Genomic DNA, 20,557 nt, shown 5'->3' with positions numbered 1-20,557 from the left:
TTGTTAGTCAGAAATTTGTTCTCATTTTTTTTCTTTTCTTGCTCCAATTGATTTAAATAAAACACTATCTTTTATTGACTTACATAAAACTTTTAAACAAAAGTACATTCCTCCTTGAGAAATTTGAAATATAATTATAAAAAATCTGCATAAACTGACCTGTATTTTTCAATAATTTTTAAACTTTCTTTGGAATCAAACCCAGGACTTGGCATAATAAACGTTCCACCAACAACGATTGTACACAATGATACTGCAACACAGCCAAACGTGTGGAAGAGAGGTACTTGACAGCATAAAATAGGTGTCTGTTTAAAACAAAGTAAATAATTATAAAATATTTCGTAAAGACCACACTTAAACATTAAAAATATGCATAAATGTAGTCGCAAAATAGCTTTCAAGTTAAAGAAAAGCAAAAATACCATCGAAATCTGACAAATAGCAGGCGAAGAAAAATTAAACGTACAAAACATCAAAACCCAGTGAACTGCCGGACAAAAATTTAAGGTGTTCCTTATAAACGTGTTTCAACTCATCCCTCTAGTAGGTTGAGATGTTTTCCTTCGTCAGCAGTAATTTGTAGGTAGCATTTTTGAGTTTTCTTTGCGTAAATTTTCGCTTGTGACCCTTACTGTGTATTTCATTATTATTATTGACTAAGTTCCTAAAAATATACAAATGTTCAAGAAATTTTCAGAAAATTTTATGATTTCACTGATTATCTCTAGAACTACTAAATAAATGGAACCACTAACTAAGTGAAATTTGGTTTGGAAATAGATTGATTTAATAAAAACAATAAAATAACTATTAAACGGTAATAGCATTCATTCACATGAATGTGAACTCCCGATTCCTCACAGTCATAATCTCTGAAACAGTCATCATAAAAGTTAATTTAATTCAAAAATTTACAATAATTTTATATTGAAAAAAATTACTCTTTAAAGCAATTAACTTTCTTCATTGTCTTATTTAATGTATTAAAAAGTCCTTAAACAAATCCAGAGGCAAATGTCACGCGGCTTGGAGTTTCAAATGAGTCAATGCATTATAGCTCCTGACATAAACTTCACTCGCGTTTAGTCTTTGTCACGTGGCCTTTCGTTAATAATAATAATAATAAAATAAAAAAAAATAATAAAAAATATAAAAAAACACGCTTGTTTTTCCAAAAGTCGTGGGGCAAGAATTATCGATTACAACAATCAATTTCTCTGCATTGGTGGAGGGATGGAGTACAATGAATAAAGGAGGGCCATTGGCTGAGCCCAAGACCTTTTGTTTTTCTTAATGAAATAGATATCCCACAAAATCAAATTGAAAGAAACGTTATACTCCACAAGAACAAATTGTTAAGATAAGGCGTTCTGCATTCTAATTCCTCATAAATCTGTCACTCTTTATCTCCCCTTCTGCTGACCAGACGAGTGGTCCTCTTGCCATTCAAGCCCCCGTCTTCTAACGTCCACCATGTAAAAAGGGGCGACCACAAACGATTTGTAGCTTACAAATTATCAATTTGTTTTTGTGGGATATCTATTTCATTGAGGAAAAGCAAAAGCCCTTGCGCACGGAAGAGCGATACATTTGTAACGCAAATGGGGCGGAGCCTCTGAACTGGGTTCAACCGGTTCTGTGTATGTTTGATAAAGGTAAGACTTCTTCGCACGCTTCACAGCCGGTTTTTGCTCCAGAACAAAGATGAAGCACACTTTGAGGAAAGTATTTATGTTTTGGTTTTAAGCTCGGTTAACAATTAACTTAACTACGATACAAAATGAAATTTGACTAGGTGTCCTTTACGCGTAGGTCGTAAAAGATTCTACAGTTACAGTGTAACAGCCGATTTCTAACTTTTCTCCCTTTTATCATATGTTCGAGTCAACATTATATATCACCATGATTGCATCCTGAAAATAAAACAATACGTGCATTTCAGTAATTTCTTTTAGTCGCTCAGAAACACTGTTTCCAGACCATGAAGAGTTGCCATATGGTGGTAACAATCCCTGAGTATCATCCTTCCATAAGTGTCATCCTCCATAGTGTAAAGGTCTGTCGATTTTGGCACATAAATCCAGCATATATCTTTGTATTCCACCAAAATACCGATCACATGAGTAAACCTATAAACCTAAATTTCCGAAATCTAACATAGTTAAATAGTTATGACATACGGGTAACAAGATAAAAAGTAAATTGTACCAGGAACAGAAATTTCCAGCAGATTTAACATGTAGTGCATCGACAACATACTTGTTAGTATATAACCAAAGTTGTAGGTATAAAATCTTTTTTCTTGGTTTTAAAATTAATTTTAACTGTTCATGGTATCTATTCTATGCAAAATCAGCTCTAAGTATCAATATATTGCGAAATACAGTGACCTCTCACTTATTCACCACCTCTTTTACGCACCTTTTTCATTTATACGACGATTTTTATAGGTCTCAGTACATTAGACAGGAAAATAATGATAAACATCCTTCGTTTGTGCGTCGCTCTAAAAGTCAATTTTTCAATTATGCGCCGAAATTTTAGGCTAACATTTTAATTTTTTAATCCTTTAAATATTTTTTCGTTTAAAAAAAATGTTTTAAATTAAAAATGAAGCAAATAAGCAATCCTTGTTACAGATGAAGAGAAATATATGTTGTTAGATCCTATTGAATTTGCTTCCCCCAGTGACCTTTTCATTTTTTCCTGTTTCTGGAAAGACATTCTTTCCAGAATTTTGAATAGGGTGTCTTATCTGTTACACCAACAACAATGAAAGCCCATTCATCTTTTAGAAAATGACCATTCCTCTTGTCCAGAGGTTAGTTTTACTCCCATGCTGTTTTCTAGAGGAAAAAAAGACACCTGGAATACGAAAGATGAAAGAGACCGCGATCACTTACTTGCAGTCAGATGGATATTATAAGTTATAAGTAAATAAAAGGTGATGTGTTTAGTGACATTAGTAATCGAACAACTTATTGCGCAGCATATTATGACGTCAAGTACTTTTCTTAGAAATTTATCATGTGATGTTTCACCCCCTCCCATAAAACTCAACTTTTTTGTGAAGAAGTGTTCATTTATATCTAACTAAAACTTGTGGACGATGAGAACGTGGTGGATGATACTGACGAGGATGATAAAATTCCTCCAAATCACACAACAGTATTGGAAGCTTTAGACACTATTCGTGATTATTTGCAATATAATTTTGTTTCTGAAACTCCCCCTTATCCCATTAATATGAACTGGAGAAAACTATTTTTGAAATACGACGGCAAAAACAAATACAAACATGTATTAAGATTATTTTGTAAGGAAATAAATTGTCTTAAGGTATGTTAATTTTTTTCTTTGTATAATTATAGTACTAAATACCAAAACAGTATAAATATTAACATTTAATCTTTAGAAACATATTTATTCATATTGTCACTGCAATTTACGTAGCGTTTTAGAATTTTGAAGTTTTTCACACATGCGCCTCTTTCACTTATGCGCCTTTTTCTCTTGGCCCCTTACACCGGTGCACTGTAATTAGATTTTTTTTAGCTATGATAACTGAACGTGGCACTTTTATCAAGTTATTTATGGTATTACAAGCCAAATAATTAGTAAATTTTTTTGATAAACCAATATGTTTTTGAAAAAAAAGTTATTTCTGGTAATAAAGTAATATTTTTATATTTATAGAACTGTACCAGCTGATCAATTATTTGTGCAATTTTGACTTCTCTTAGCTTGGAAAAATTTGAAACGCAGCATAGCTTACGAATTGCTGTCATTTCAACAAAACTCTTCTTCAACGGTTACAATCTATGAGCTTTTTAAATTTAAAAAATGATACTGATATGTCATAGTTTGAATAAAAATAAAATTATTGTAGTTAGCAGTGAAATTAAACTAATACAAAAAATTCAAACTGCGAGTTCAAAAATTCAAACTTCTAACACTGGAGAAGAATAGATTTGAGAGAAACTTCGCCAAGTATGGTAACCAACTGTGTTTTCTTCTCTTTTTCGGACTATTTCGAAGCATTCATACATTCGAAGCATACTTTCTTTGTTAAAAAAACAGGCATCTCAAGGTTACTCGATTACTCATTTTCCAAACTTTTCCTTTTTCCAGTACCACAAAAATTTGCTTCCCCTCCAGACCTGTCTATTTCCACTTCTTACTGAAACGCAATGCCGTGGAAGAAAAGTCACTTTTTCCGTAATAATGGTCGAGAAGGAAAAAGTGTGGAGAATGAGAAAATTGCGTAACCTTGAAATGACAATTCTACTTACTAAGAGTATAGATATACAGAAATTTCAATTCAGATTGAAGTGACTATCAAAAATATAAATTGAAGTGTGTTAGTTCTTAAAATAACACACCTCAAAATATATTTTGTTTTATATTTATTTATCTTTCCTTTTTTTGTACAGATATTTATAAAAAAAATATTTCAAAAATATCTTGAAAATTAAATTTACTAGGGCTATTCTCGATCAAAATGCTTATACAGCTCAAACATTAGATATACGACTTCTTTTTAGAAAAAAAGTTTTTTTCTAATATGAATCGAGCTGATTTTAAAACCTTGCTCCTTAAATTTTACTTAAAAACTTTAAAAAAAAGCTTCAATCTATTACCATTATGTGAAATTGCAGAAGCTCCGAAGTGCGAATAGCATTATTTATGACGTTGCGATGGGTGACAACTGCTCCTTTCGGCACGTTTGTTGTACCCTGAAAATAAAGAAACATGTGGAAATGAAACACCAGATGTTATATATATATATATATATATATATATATATATATATATATATATATATATATATATATATATATATATATATATATATATATGTAGTTACAGTATCATAGTGTAATACTCTGAAGGATTGCATGAGATAACTTCGTCATTGAACGCCGCCAGCGAGTCAATACACGAAAAGTTCCGAATTTATAATTAACTCTGAACTTCTTCCATAGAACAATCTAATTTCACATTCACATTAGATTTGGCGACCACTGCGAGAAGGCAGCTCTCACCAATCATATCACTTTTTTTTCCTATTAAATGTTAAATTTGATTATTAAATTATCGTCGTTATTTTATCTTATGCTCCAGAAACTCCTACAAATAATGAAGGTTTGCGTCCGGGATTTGAATATCGAGCTGTAATTTTTGAACTTGGAATTGTGGAAATCCCGAGCAGGGGACTTAAGCCAAATAACTTTTGAAATCCTACGAAGGGGATAATCTACGAATTGTGGAGCTAAGAAAAAAAAAGTGAAATTCTACTCTCGTGGAGGAGCGGCAAATTAAATTAACATTCGCTCGAATGTTGTTCCTGCTTTAAATTCCGTCTTGAATCTGCCGTGAAGGGCAGTAGCTATACTTAATCTGCCGTGCAGGACAGTTGGGATCCAGGAATTTTCCGAGAAGAGCACCAATACTTAAATCTACCGTGCAGGGCAATAGCGATCAGCGAGCAGAGAAGTGCAGCAATACTTAAATCTGCCGTGCAGGGCAATAGCGATCAGCGAGCAGAGAAGTGCAGCAATACTTAAATCTGCCGTGCAGGGCAATAGCGATCAGCGAGCAGAGAAGTGCAGCAATACTTAAATCTGCCGTGCAGTTCAATAGCGATCAGCGAGCAGAGAAGTGCAGCAATACTTAAATCTGCCGTGCAGGGCAATAGCGATCAGCGAGCAGAGAAGTGCAGCAATACTTAAATCTGCCGTGTAGGGCAGTAGTGATCAGCGAGTGAAGAAAAGCAGCAGCAGAGACCAGAGAGTTCTATCGAGGAGAGTTAATAGTTAATTATAAATTCGGGACTTCCCCATCTGGACTCGTTGGCGCCTCTCTACTAGGAAGTAGTATCACATGATTTCTTCTCAGTATTACATGTTGTTGGATTACGCAATCTGCCGAGATATTACACCACGACGCTGAAACTCCACATAATTATTCTTTGTTTTCTTGGCTCTGAGGTGCAAGAGCAGATGTTCTGGTTAATTGGGTGGTGGTCATCCGCGCGCGGAACCCCCAGTGTTTCGTTCCCAAATATGCTTGATACTTATTTTATCGATCCACAGAAGGGATAAAGGGCTGAGTCAATCTTGCCCGAGGATTGAATCAATAACCTATGACACGAGAGCGCGATATCATGTCAAAATTGCTCATGCGAAACAGTTATTGTTAAAAACATCCACTTTATTTTTATAAAATACGTTTTAATGCTTTTACCTTACATGAAAATAATTAAATAAAATATCCATTCGAAAAAATTTTATGTCAAGTTAAATGATTAAAATAATTCATAACATTGGGGGAGAAAAGTAAACTAAATTCACAATTTTTACAAAATATAAATAATTTACTAACTGAGGTGAATTGAATGTTTACAGGATCGTCAAACTGTATTAGTTTCTCTGTCTGTGATAATATAGCATCACTCTTGCTGTTTCCAGAACTGGATATATCTTTAAATCGTAGAGTACCTCTGCAATATATAAGTAAATTAAATTAAAGCTGTGATCATAAGTATTTATTTTGAAAAATTTTTTTTTTACACATAGCGTAATTTTTTTAATACTTTTTTTTCATTTTTATTACTCTACCAAAGTCCTTTAAATTAATAAATTATTAAAACTAATTTGTTGAGAGTAAATGAAATGTATTTCGAATAAGACAACAAGTATTTTATTTATTCTCAATGGAAAATATATTTGTTTTGAATTGTTTACTTCTTGCTTTAATTAATAAATTTTAAATTAATACCAGCGATGAAAAGATTAGCTCTAATATTAAACCATGTTTTCAGTACATTAGGAAACTAACTTACAAAAAGACCAAAAGTCAACAGCAATTTCAAAAAATCCTTTAACAATAACGAAACGATATAGCAATTTATGATTTCGCTTCGAAAATCCGAGAATTTATCGTAACAAAAGTTATTCTTAGAAACTTCTTATTTTGTTCTGAATATATTTAATTTTTTAACGGTTAATCATTTACTTATATATGATGTAATTCGATTAAAAGGCATAAACATTAGTATGGGTGACATCTGGCGGATATCTGTTCCTCTCAATAATTACACCGAAGAGCCATTACATTATGACCACCCTGCTAATAACATGTAGGACCACCTTTAGCCCTCAAAACTGCTAGCACCAGCCATCGCATTGATTCCACAAGGTGCTGATAGGTAGTCTGAGGTATCTGGTACCAAGCGCTCACCAACTGGTCCTTCAATTCCCTCGCATTGCGAGGGGGCAGCGTGGTAGCACGAATTTGGTTTTCCAAATAGGACCACAAATGGTCTATTGGACTAAGGTCAGGTGAATTTGGTGGCCAAGACATGACTTGAAAGTCACTGGAATGCTCCTCGAACCAATCCATGACGATTCGACCCTTATGACATTGTGCATTATCCTGTTGGTAAACACCATCCCCCGTAGGAAAAACTGTTGCCATGAATGGGTGAACCTCGTCTGCAACTATGTTCAAGTAGCTTACAGACGTCAGGGATTGTTTTATGAGGATTATGGGTCATAATGTGCCCCTTGAAGACATTGTTCCTGGTCGAGAAACCATGAAAACCTGGGCGAGCCCATTGTTACAGATGGAGGGTGGTTATAATGTAATGGCTCTTCGGTGTAATTCCCCTCAGTATTTTAGTCAAATAAAGAAAATTTTCGTGAATTATATTTCATTAAATTATTTAAAATTATAAGCAAAATAAATAATTAATCTTTTTTTGCAGGTATTTATTAGATAAGAGACATTTTTTTTAAGTGTGTAATTTAGAGAAATATTGTGACTGTGTATTATAGTTTCGTTTGACGAAAAGCTCAAAATTAGGAAAAAAGTAGCTGAAAAAAATCGATAATACATATTCGCAAAATGAAACGGTTTACAAACCATAACTAAGACAATAAAAAAAGGCGGAAGAAATGTGATAAAATGTAAAAATACACTAGGTGCCGTAGAAATAATGATTATCTATGGAACTATATAATCCCCGGAATAACCGCTTAAGACGATCTTAAATGTGTGCAAAATACTAACAAAGAATAAAAACTTGTTAAATGAAATCTTTTCAACTACTGTAAGTTTATAAATTAGCAATGAAAAAAATAATGTTTTGTTTTTTAAATGATATACAATTATATAGTTAATACCAAGTTATGTATTATTATTCCCAAAATTCGATAAAGTTCAAACAAATATAAAGCAAAGAAATATATATATACAGTTTACTCTCGATACCTCAAAGTTGAAGAAACGCTTAAAAAATTTCGAGATAGCGAGTTTTTGAGATAACAAGTTCAGAACTAAATATGTTCTAAAAAGTAAAAAAAATGTATTATAAAATATTACTCTAAAAAGTAGAGTCGTGAAACATAAGAATAACCACCATTAAATATATATATATATATATATGTATATATATATGTATGTATATGTATGTATGTATATGTATGTATATATATATATATATATATATATATATATATATATATATATATATATATATATATATATATATATATATATATATATATATATATATATATATATATATATATATATATATATATATATATATATATATATATATATATATATATATATATATATATATATATATATATATATATATATATATATATATATATATATATATATATATACATACATATACATACATACATATATATAAATATATATATATACATATATATATATATATATACATACATATACATACATACATATACATACATATATATATACATATATATATATATATATACATACATATACATACATACATATACATACATATATATATACATATATATGTATATATATATATATATATATATATATATATATATATATATATATATATATATATATATATATATATATATATATATATATATATATATATATATATATATATATATACACACACACCGAAAAGCCACTACACTATGACCACCCTCCATCTATATCTATAACAATGGGCTCGCCCAGGCTCTCATGGTTTCTCGCCCAGGAACAATGTTCTCATGGGGCACATTAGGACCCATAATCCTCATAGAACAATCCAATCCCTGACGTCTGTAAGCTACTTGAACATAGTTGCAGACCAGGTTCACCCATTAATGGCAGCAGTTTTTCCTGCGGGGGATGGTGTTTACCAACAGGATAATGCACCATGTCATAAGGGTCGAATCGTCGAGGAACATTCCAGTGACTTTCAAGTCCTTTCTTGACCCCCAAATTCACCTGATCTTAATCCAATAGAGCATTTGTGCTCCTACTTGGAGAAACAAATTCGTGCTGCACGCTACCCCCTCGCAATGTGAGGGAATTGCAGGAACAGTTGGTGAGCGCTTGGTACCAGATACCTCAGACTACCAATCAGCAACTTGTGGAATCAATGCCCCGGCGGTTGCCAGCAGTTTTGATAACTAAAGGTGGTCCTACATGTTATTAGCAGGGTGGTCATAATGTAATGGCTCTTCGGTATATATATATATATATATATATATATATATATATATATATATATATATATATATATATATATATATATATATATATATATATATATATATATATATATATATATATATATATATATATATATATATATATATATATATATATATATATATATATATATATATATATATATATATATATATATATATATATATATATATATATATATATATATATAGCCTGGAAACCTATAGTCAGTAACATCACGCATATAATTTTAGACAGTTCCTTGTTCAAACTGTGTTTTCGCCTGTCTCTAAACTTTATAAAACTAAAGCACAAATTAGGATATTTTATGTGTATATTTTTTAGCATTCATTGGTCAAAATACGGATTTCTTACTTTTTATGCTCATCAGAAATCACCATAATATATTTTAAGCCTGGAAACCTAAAGTGAAAAAGAAGACGATGTTAATTTGAGTTCTCCTGCATTTTATAGTTTTTTGGAAAATTGAGGACGCTTACTTCTCACTTTTGAGATTCTTCGGATCACTTGTCGGTAAATCGGGAATTATCCTGTTGAGTATTTCATAGTAGTCGTGTCTCCTATATTTGTCATACATTATTAAAGCTGTACATGATACCTAAACCATAGAGGATATAAAATAAGGCACAGTAATCAAGAAATAGTATAATTAAAAACGTGAGATTGTAAACAATTCCATTAACTCACGGTTTTGAGGTACCACTCAACTTCTTCAGATTCAGATAAGAAATTAAGATTTACCTAGAACGTTAAAGGAAAAAATGATGAAAGTTCACATTTCAAAACATTATTCATTATTGTGTGTAATATCTGATCACTCGATGCTGTTTGAGACTTTTATTTTATTTAGCACTAGCTGAATACTCGTTTATAATAGGAGGTGTAAAAAAAGGGAAAATAATCTATAAATCAGTACAAAACAACAATATGAAATTGAGCACAAAACTAAAGGGCATATACCAACACAATTAGTAGAGCTTTTCATTAAAATTTTTATTTATTATCGTTGTTGCCCTTCCAGGTAGTTTTATGATATGAAGTTAGGTGAGCATGTTTTTTTGTAGCTCATCCCATCGGAATAAAGATTAGCTGCACTCAGCATCACTTGTAACAGGCACTGTTTGAAATTTTTAGGAAAATAATGGTTAAATAACAATTTATTTAATTGTTTATAACATTTTATTTAATTGTTAATAATAAAACAAAAAAGTCAAATAAACATAAATAATATGATATTCAAAGTGTTTAACTATGAGAAAAACCATTTATTATTCTCTTTGATACAAAACGTTTAAACAACCTGTATTTTTCCACACCAACTCACAATATCTCACCTAATATTGAACATCTTAAGAGACTGTACTAAGGTAGATATTGCACATAAATTACATCTGTGGTTATCGGTTGAATAAATATCAGACCCCAATATTGAAAAGAAATTTCATTTAAAATACAGTCATACTGTGTAGATTATAATAAATGCTATTGAAAATTTAATAAAGTCCCCTTTTAGAAGATGTATCCCCTTCTTAGCAATCAGTCTACATCCAAACAGTCAACCCACTTTTAAATCAGTAACTTTTTTTTAAATTTATTTTTAAAAAAATCTAATAATAACCATGTTTTTGCTTATATAGGTGCACAATAAATCTCCTTCGAACTATACTTTGTAAGTATTTGTTCGATAAAAAATATCTGAGTATTCCATTGTTTCGCATAAATGTTTTAATAGTCGACTGGGTAACAAAGAAAATTCTTGCTCGGTACCCGGAACCTGCCTTATAAAAAATTCAGTTTCCACCGTTTACCCGGACTCGAAAATTTTTTAGGACTCAGTACATATCTAGTCTCACATATACATATCTAGAAATCACGTGTTAATGGGTAAGTGCGTTGGGTTTACAACCAGGTTTTCAAGGTAAGGGCGAGTGCAAAACGCTCAAGTTCTAGTGCGTTTTAGTAAAAGTTTGAAAGCAATTATGCTAGATTAAAACAATTTGTCAATTGTGAAATTAAACCATGTATATAAAAATACATTTTTATTAAAAACTACGGTAATATTTTATTTTCTTATAGTGGATTCTAGGAACAGTGGTTGATAAAGATAAAAACAATCACTCAGTATGCAGAATTTTCCAAATTGTTTAAAGTTGTTCTTTGTATGAAAAAAGTTAAAATATTTAGAATTATTTTTTGGTAAATTGAGAAGATCTCTTAGGTGTTACAATACAATAAAAAAAATTAAGTAAAAATTTTATTCTATAACTTCAAATAATTTGATAATTGTTGATCAAGAATTGACTGATAATTATAGATTCCAGATTATAGATGCTCCCCACTTTAAGATTATTTAGGCTCCGGTAGGCACCTTTTATTGTTGCTGTAGATTTTATTGTTGCTCCTTAGGTGATTGTGTTGATATGTTGCATTAAGCTTTAAGCTTTTTTCGAAATTCAATTCCTTATGCAATAGCAGATTATAATTCCTCATTTTGAGGAAATGTTCACATAGAGTATTTTCCTGGAAATGACTTTATCAGTTATAGATTTCCTTAGTAGGATTTCCCAGAAATAGGATCCTATGGAAAACATCATTCCAACTTAATTTCAATCAAGAAAACATTTTAGTTATTATTTACTGGTATTATTAATAAAAAAAATAATAATATGTTAAACGCAAATGATTAGTTTTATGATAATGCATGCGTAATTTAAAAATATCGACGTATTTCGATGCATACGTATTTTAGGCATTCGAACGAAATTTGTTCAGGTATATTTTAAATTTGTAAAAAATAGATTTAAGTACTTCATACCAAAATCAAACCCGCTTTCGCTGCAGCAAACTGCGTAAGGGCCCATTCGTAACAATTTGGACTGAAGATAGCTAGTCGATCACCTCGTTTCAATCCCGAAGCTATGAATCCAGAAGCTAAAGTTTGAACCTATAAAATAATTTTTCATAACAAAAGTTATTTTGTTTTGAAAAATAGAATTTAAAATATTGTTCAGAATAATGTAACATGATCAAAAAAAAATTTTTCTTTGAAAAGTTTGAGAAATATCTAAGAACTAGTTTATTTAATTAGAAATTTTTTTTTTCTCTTAAATAAAAGAGACTTGCTATTCAAGTTAATATATTTGGGAATTCTTCCTCCCTCTTATTAATTAACACATTTAAGACTAGACACTGTAAGCATAATCATAAAGTTCTAGTATGCGAAATACAAAAGCTCAAAGTAGGCATTCGGTCATTTTTCGTACTTTATAAACATTCATATGTTTTCGAAAGTATACATAAGAAATATTTTTTGGCAAGTAAAAGTTTTATTCGGGCATTAATTTTGTAATTCAACAAGCCCGGCAAGGCGTATGAAATTTTTCAGATTTTTTAAGCCCAGCTCAGCACTTACTTTGACATTTTAGAAATATGGGATTTCAATAATAAAGACAAACTTCAAATGCAATTGTATTGGATTCAGAAGTTTAACTCGCAATACTAAGTGAACATCCACAGGTAATGAAATATTTAAAGGTATTAGTTGAGGATTAAAGTTCCCAAAAAAGCATGAGAGTCTGAATTCGTACCAATTCAAATTATTCTTGCTAAAAAAAATTATGAATATTGCAACTTGCTGAATTCTCTCAAAACTAAATTGAAATAAATTTTAAACGTTCATTTTCCCCCAACCAAACCAGAAGAAACCGAAAACAAAAAGTATGCTAAGCATTACAGTTGTATATTGTACTTTATTGATACTCGATGGAAACTGGTTGCTGAAATCAGACATACGACTGCAATGGATCAAATTTCAGATAAACAATAAAAAAAATAATAAAAAAAACATAAATTTTAGGCAAAAGTCTTTTTCACGCTTTGCAAAGCATATTTCTTTAATGATCATGAATCTAGTTAAATCTGCCTTCTCAAACCAGAAATCGATCATAGCTATATTACACTTTGACACCATACATTTTATCTAACCTATTTGATGACAACTCTTTCGTTAAAAATAAATTCGTTAAATGTGTATAAAAGTAAAAAATACTGGAGGAAAACTTATTATTCTAGAAACGCATAGTGTATGGTATATTACAAGAAATACTCGCGATGCCCCTACTTCCGACATCCAAATAATTCCAAATAATCCAAATAATAATTAATAACAATAAACGTTTTAAAAGTATATTTTACAGCAAGTTTAGTGAGTTCACAACAGTAATTTAATATTTTGTTTTTTCAAACAGACATATTAAATACAATTTTCTCATGCATCACATTGCGCATGAAGCTCATCGTTAAGTTCTAAATCATTTAACGAATCTCTTTAACTGTAATTTATAATAGTATATTATTGTGATTTGCACAAATAATAATGATTGAAAAACGGTTTATACGGTTAAACACTAATTTAAATAACTGTATCCTTAAATGTAGCGTAGAACTAACCCATAACAAAAAAAAAATATTCAAATTTTAAGCTCATAATTTAGTCAAAATCAGAACAGTAATAACAGCAGTACGAGTAAGTACTTTTAATACGAAAATATTTACAGGCAAACAATACCTTTATGACTTTTATTAATTTTATGCTAATAGCATCAAAAAACAGTATGCAAAATTAATGAGGTAAAACTGGATCTTACCATGTGATTTTCTGGCCAATAAAAATACAACGACAACAATGGAAAACTGTATTAAATCATTATGTTTTTATGTTATATGAAGATAATAATAGAGTATTTATTACTCTTTTGAAATTTTGCGAAAATGCTACTAGAAACTATAAATAAAATTTTTTTAATAATTTTTTTAAAAAGAATTACCTCATTTCTAAATTCGGAGTAAGTTTTTGAAATTCCTTGATGATGAGACACAACGTAAATTCTGTCACCATATGTATCAACAGCATTGTCCAGAAGCTCCCCTAGTGTTATGGAAGACAGTGGTATATTGCCATTTTTAAAATGATAGCTATGGTTTGTACTTTCTGAAGCCGCAATACTAAAACTCCTAAAAATGAAAACATTACAACATTACATTACATTAAAAACATTACTTTTTTTTACCTGAAACTTGAGGGGGGAAATGTATTGTGCACAAGGTACACAGTTTGTTGTGGCTCAAATGGTAAAACTATATACTCACCCTTCAATCATAGTACTAAGTTAAAAGGAAAAAAAAAGATCGAGCAAATTATGAAGAGTAAAATTTTAATTTTAAAACTATTTTTTGGAGAGTTTTAAAATAGTTTAGTCAAAATTAATAGAGTGACCGCCACTCCTTACTTTCACTTAATAACATTTCAACCTATCTTCCGACATTCGATGTTATAAATTTAATCTGTTTTCTATTTTAAATTTGATATCTCGTTGTTTCAGCTTGCCTCCTAATCTTTTATCATTTCGACAATTGGTAATTGACAAAGCTTTGACATAAGTCGGAGAGCTGATTCGGAACTTACACTGGAGCACCAGAGTAATTTCCTGGATAGACTTTTATTCTGTGCACACGAAAAATATATTCTATCTTCACGCAATCTGATAAAATCTGAAGAGATCGAGAGACAACTGAACAATTAAGATATATAGTCCGGTTTATCCTTATTCTTTATTCATTAATCAAGAATAACTTAATTTCACAGCTCAAGAAAAATGGGCGCGGAATGTTCTAATTCACTACGATTGGGATAGCTACAAATGAAACGTTTATGGTAATAAACTACTTATTTTTAAAAACATTTCAAATAAAAAGTGATCATGATTACTTGTAAGCACAACAAGATGCGATATCTGGTATATGACAGGTGACCGAAATCTTTCATTTTAAACAATCAATGTAATCAATATGTACGATTATCAATCAATCATAATCTGACGAGTAATTGTAAAAATAGTTACTGCTCGAATACATAAATATGTTGTACTTACATGAGAACTTAACTACGCTGTATGCTTATTCGTGTATATACACGAGCGAACACTGTATATAAATACTTGCATTCCTAAGTAAAAGAAGTTAAATACTTACATACATTGTATTTCCGTACATAATATATAGTACATAGTATATCCGTACTTACGTACATAATGTACGCATACATTTAAAATGTATGTGTGTGTATGTAAAAATATAGATACGTACAGTCCGCAAAAAAAAAAGATATCACCTTGAATAACTTTTGTTCTAATGATCGGATTTTCACGATCTAAGTGTCAATCTTAATGGTTCCCGGGGGTGACCTCAAATAGGCTAATTAATTAGTGCTAACTATTAATTAAGTTACGAAATCAGACACAAAAACGTACTTTCTCTGAATAAACATGTATTTTTTTTTACATATTTGGATTCCTAACCTTCAAAATATAGCGAGTAGCCGCAATCTGGGAAATATAGTCCCCATAGTTTGGTCAGGAGAGCGATCCAAAGTTCGTACCCGTTAATGTTAATTTCACTTTTTACGTTTTTAGTCATATTTTCAAAACTAATAAAGCAATTTGAAGAAAAATGTACCCACTCATAAAAATCATTTATCCAAAGATAATTTCATGAAAAAAGTAATTTTTAATAATTATTAATTATTTTTTATTATTTAATTAAATTGAGGATGAAAAAATTTTGAATTATAAGGTATGAATTTTTTTATACCATAATAATCTACATATTTTTCAATAGAAAAATCTTAAGTTTCAACTGTTTTTATTTATTAGAAGCTGAAAAAAATTAAAATAAATTATTTTTAAAAAAATAATTTGGCGACAATAAAAAAATGATTAAATGGGGCGATTAATATTAAAATGTGATAAACTTGCGAGGAACTTGACTTCGCGCGCGTATTGTAAAATTTCATTCATATTTTTTTCGCTAATAATCGTTTGCTAATCTTTTTATTTTTATTTCTTTCAAACTATAAAATACGATGTTTCTTTTTAGTCATTTAATAATTTATTTGTAATTTAGTAAAGAAATTATGAATAAAACATTTTGAATAAAAAACACTTTATTCAACGAATGTCTAGTTTTATAAAGGCGTGCTTCTGATAGAATATGATTATGCACCAGATTGTGCTTACTTAATGTGATTATTTTTCAATTTTTGATTTTCTTTTTCAATAACTGATACAATTTCAATAATATACATACGTATGCATAGATTTGGAATAATATATTTATCAATTTCTTGAATATATATTTTATAATTATTAATACGGATGCGTAGTCAACATTTTTAATCATCTTAAAACTTCGCCCGGTGGCTGAGCGGTAGCGCTTCGCGCTGTCGTTCCTCGGGCCGGGCAAGGCTGACTCAGCCTTTCATCCCTTCAGTGGGTCGATAAATAAGTACCAAGCATGATTGGGAACTAAACACTGGGGGTTCCGCGTTCGGCTAACCACCTGACCGGAACATCTGCTCCTGCACCCCAGAGCCCTAGGTCCAGAAAACTGAGATGGGCACAGTAGGCCTTGGCCCTCCATGGGCTGTCGTGCAGCTGAGTTTAGAGTAGAGTTTTTTTAAAACTTCTTTAGATCTTATATATCGCCTTAATCTTAAAATAAATTTGTAAATTACTTGTCTGTGCGTATTTCGCAGAATTATTTTTCTAACTTTTTTACTGAATTTTAATGCAATTTTTTTTAAAATTCTATTATGTATATTTTTTTCCCAATAATATACTAATCAATCGTTTAAGTACTTTTATTTATGTTTTTTTTTAAAATAAAATTACTTTTTTAATTATTGCTAAGTTCTTATTGAAAGAAAATTTAGAATTATTGCCAGCTATCTGAGAATTAAATCTTGTTAAGAAATTAAAAATATTCTACTGATCACACACAATATCATTCGAAGCAGAACAGCTGACTATTTACTAAAAATACTATTGTTTACGAAAAATGAAGATAAATTATTAATTTTATTTTTTTTATCGCTTCTTATTTATTCGAGTAATGAAAAGTAAATGCGTATGTGCGCACAGGGGAAAAATTTAACAGATTGTTTTGTTTTTTAAATGAACAAAAAACTATGGGCATGCAATTTTAATTCAACATTCAAAGTTAATCTTGTGCGCTAACCCTTTTAAGTTACCCTTTTGTCTTAAAAAGTTGAAAATATTTGCTTTAAAAGTTGTTTGCATGATTTCTCAACTTTTGCACCGTTCAAAAAAATATTGATATAGCAGGAAAATGTTCGATATGCCTTGTTTTGTTAAACAACTACTAAAATAAAAAATTGCAAAAAGATTTGAAAAACGTGCTATTTTTAGAATCATCATCTCAAAAATTGTTCTTTTACTCCATTTGACTTTTTTCTTCTTAAATAACTTATAATCATAGTTTTAACACACGTTTCGAAGAAATTATGTATACAAATTTCTCCTAATATTTCGTAATAAAAAAACAAGAATATTAATGATTTATTTATACAGCGAAACCTGCCAAGTTGACCACACTTGTAAGTTTTACACCTGAATAAGTTGACCTCAATTATCAAGAACGGAAATTTTCCTACATAATAAAGAAGCAAAACCTTTGTAACTTGACCACCTGTCTATCTTCTATGTTGACCACTGAAATAAGTTAATTTTGTCTAGGAGTATTATGAAATTCTATTCTAAAACCCTCATAAGTTGACCAGAAAAAAAATTCAGAAAATTTTCTGTCATTTTGCATGTATGTTAATATTTCACTTGTTTGGTGAAATAGTGTAAAAAGCTAATTTAAACCCTTTTGTGAGTTGACCATCTGGGGAAACTGTAGGGAGTCAGCTTTTGACCATTTCTTTCATTCATTCATTGAAAACTGGTGTGTTAGTTTAAAAGTTGCTCTTCCAGTTGCAATAGTGAGCAAATAGGTTTGCATGTGTAGTAATAACAAAATAAATTTTAAAGTGTTAAAATAATTTTGTTTTGTTAAAGTTTTCAATGTTTTCGTGTTCTGATATTTTAAGAAATTATTTTTATTAAACACTTCACATGCATAACTAACAAAATAATTTTTTTTTAAAAGTTAGTTAAATATTAAAATTATTTCTGTGTAACAAATTGAGGTTCGTTTAGGTTTAAACACATTTCTTGAGATATTCATTTGGCGATTTGATAAATCAAATTTTTAAGTCAAGTAAAAAAAAAATTTAAATATATAGCAACATGTGGGAAACGAAAAAGTAAACAATGTCCCACCCCTTCTATAAGTTGACCACTTGTCTACGTTGGCCACTGAAACAATGCACATGAAGTGGTCAACTTACACAAGTTTTACTGTAATTGTTTCATTGAACCAGAGTAGTTAATTGTTTTCGTAATAATCGGCCTTACAACTATTTAACTTAGATTCTTTGGACTAGGCGTCACTTCATGCAAGTCTTTCGAGATTAAAATTTCAAAGATAAAATGTAAAAATTACAAGAATGCGTAAGCTGGTTTCAACTAACAAAAAAAAGGGGACAAAATCGTTGGCCATATAAGATTTATTAAGTTTTACAATTTTATCGAAAATAAATACCGTGATTTCTATAAAATTTTGCGATTATGCATCAGAATAGCTATCTTTTTTCAGGTCCACCTTTGCTTGATCACTTTTTTTTCCTTTCCTAAGAAACTCGAAGTGAGGGGCAAAAGCATTTAACTCTACAACTCTTCATAAATTTATGATAACTTATGAAAATTTGGTTTTAATTCAAAACTGTCATACAATGTACATTAAAACAGCTTTAAAAAAATAAATAATGTCAGATAAAAAGTCAAAGATTCTATAATCTTGGAAAGTCAAAAATAATTTATTTAAATTTCCTTTTTAAAGGAGATTAAAAAAAAAAAAAAAATATCCCAGAAAGCAATGCGAAAAATTCTTTTGGTTGCTTAGCAACGAGAAGCACTATCTTTTCCCATCTTGTCATTCATTCAGTTTCTTTATGGTTGTTATAAATTATTTCCCCTTCTATGGCGAGGTAATTTGGCATATTTTTAAACCATCGCCAGATATATAAATCCTTATTGCGACCTAATTTACAACCCATTTTTTTCGAAATTTTGTCTACCCCCCCTATTTTAAGGGTCAGGATTCCAAATATGTTAAAAAAATACATGTTTATTCAGAGAAAGTACGTTTTTGTGTCTGATTTCGTAACTTAATTAATAGTTAGCACTAATTAATTAGCATATTTGAGGTCACCCCCGAGAACCATTAAGATTGACACTTAGATCGTGAAAATCCGATCATTAGAACAAGAGTTATTCAGGGTGATATCTTTTTTTTACAAATGCATATATAGACAGTCCCTGGCCATATTATTAGACGTACTATAAGATTTTATGTATGTATATATATATATACCTTTTCTGTATATAAGCTCAAATTCCTTTAAGTTATCCGGAATAGGCCTAAAAACTTCTTTTTTATTTATAAGTGGCCTTTATTTTCGAATTTCAACTAGATTTAAAGAATTGTTTTGTTTTCAAACAGTTTTTGTATTTAAGTTTTAGTTATTATTGTTATATCTAAATATTATTATATTATTTTGTAGAAAAGAAAATTTTAAAAAATATCAAGTTTTTTTTTGTAAAATATTACAAATAATTTCTTTTAAATGATAACTTCGAATCTCTTATAATACTTAATCTTAAGTCTTGCGATAGAAATATATAATTTTGAATTTTAAGATAATTTAGGGGGGGGGATGACCAAAAGTCTATGAATAAGAAAGAAGACAGTTTTTAATTCCATTTTAAACCTAAAAATCCGAATCTCACTAAATATGATAACCTTTCAAAATTCAACATTATATAAATTTTATGTTAAAAAATATTCAGTCGTCGAAATGAAATAAAAAGAATAATTTAGTAATTGAACTTCAAATTGCAACAGACTATCAATATAAAAATTTAGATAGCTTTTAAATCCGATTTAATCAGTTTACTAATCTTTTTCTCAACAAAAATTGTAAGGTTCCAAATTTAAACTTTAAAGAATTTTTACTTTATAACTT

The 20,557-nt window shown here is 29.9% G+C and overlaps 1 protein-coding gene across 1 annotated transcript in view; it reads right to left on the bottom strand.

Moving 5' to 3' along the window:
• Positions 1–15,077, bottom strand: part of LOC107448233 (medium-chain acyl-CoA ligase ACSF2, mitochondrial) — a 36,436-nt gene extending 21,359 nt beyond the window's left edge. Inside the window, exons 1-9 of the mRNA XM_043042754.3 lie at positions 14,722–15,077; positions 14,400–14,586; positions 12,389–12,517; positions 10,261–10,314; positions 10,053–10,171; positions 9,928–9,975; positions 6,388–6,505; positions 4,644–4,739; positions 160–308 (exon numbers count right to left, since the gene is read on the bottom strand). Of these exons, the coding sequence (XP_042898688.2) occupies positions 160–308; positions 4,644–4,739; positions 6,388–6,505; positions 9,928–9,975; positions 10,053–10,171; positions 10,261–10,314; positions 12,389–12,517; positions 14,400–14,586; positions 14,722–14,732 (911 nt within the window). The 5' untranslated portion in view covers positions 14,733–15,077. The remainder of the gene's footprint in view (positions 1–159; positions 309–4,643; positions 4,740–6,387; positions 6,506–9,927; positions 9,976–10,052; positions 10,172–10,260; positions 10,315–12,388; positions 12,518–14,399; positions 14,587–14,721) is intronic.
• Between the last annotated feature and the right edge of the window lie 5,480 nt (positions 15,078–20,557).

This window comes from Parasteatoda tepidariorum, chromosome 1 (genome assembly GCF_982258835.1).
Source record: "Parasteatoda tepidariorum strain Cologne lab strain chromosome 1, Ptep-v5.0, whole genome shotgun sequence".
In the NCBI taxonomy this organism is placed as follows: domain Eukaryota; kingdom Metazoa; phylum Arthropoda; class Arachnida; order Araneae; family Theridiidae; genus Parasteatoda; species Parasteatoda tepidariorum.
The sequence above is the reverse complement of the archived record's forward strand: the minus strand, read 5'-3'. Positions and strand labels throughout refer to the sequence as shown.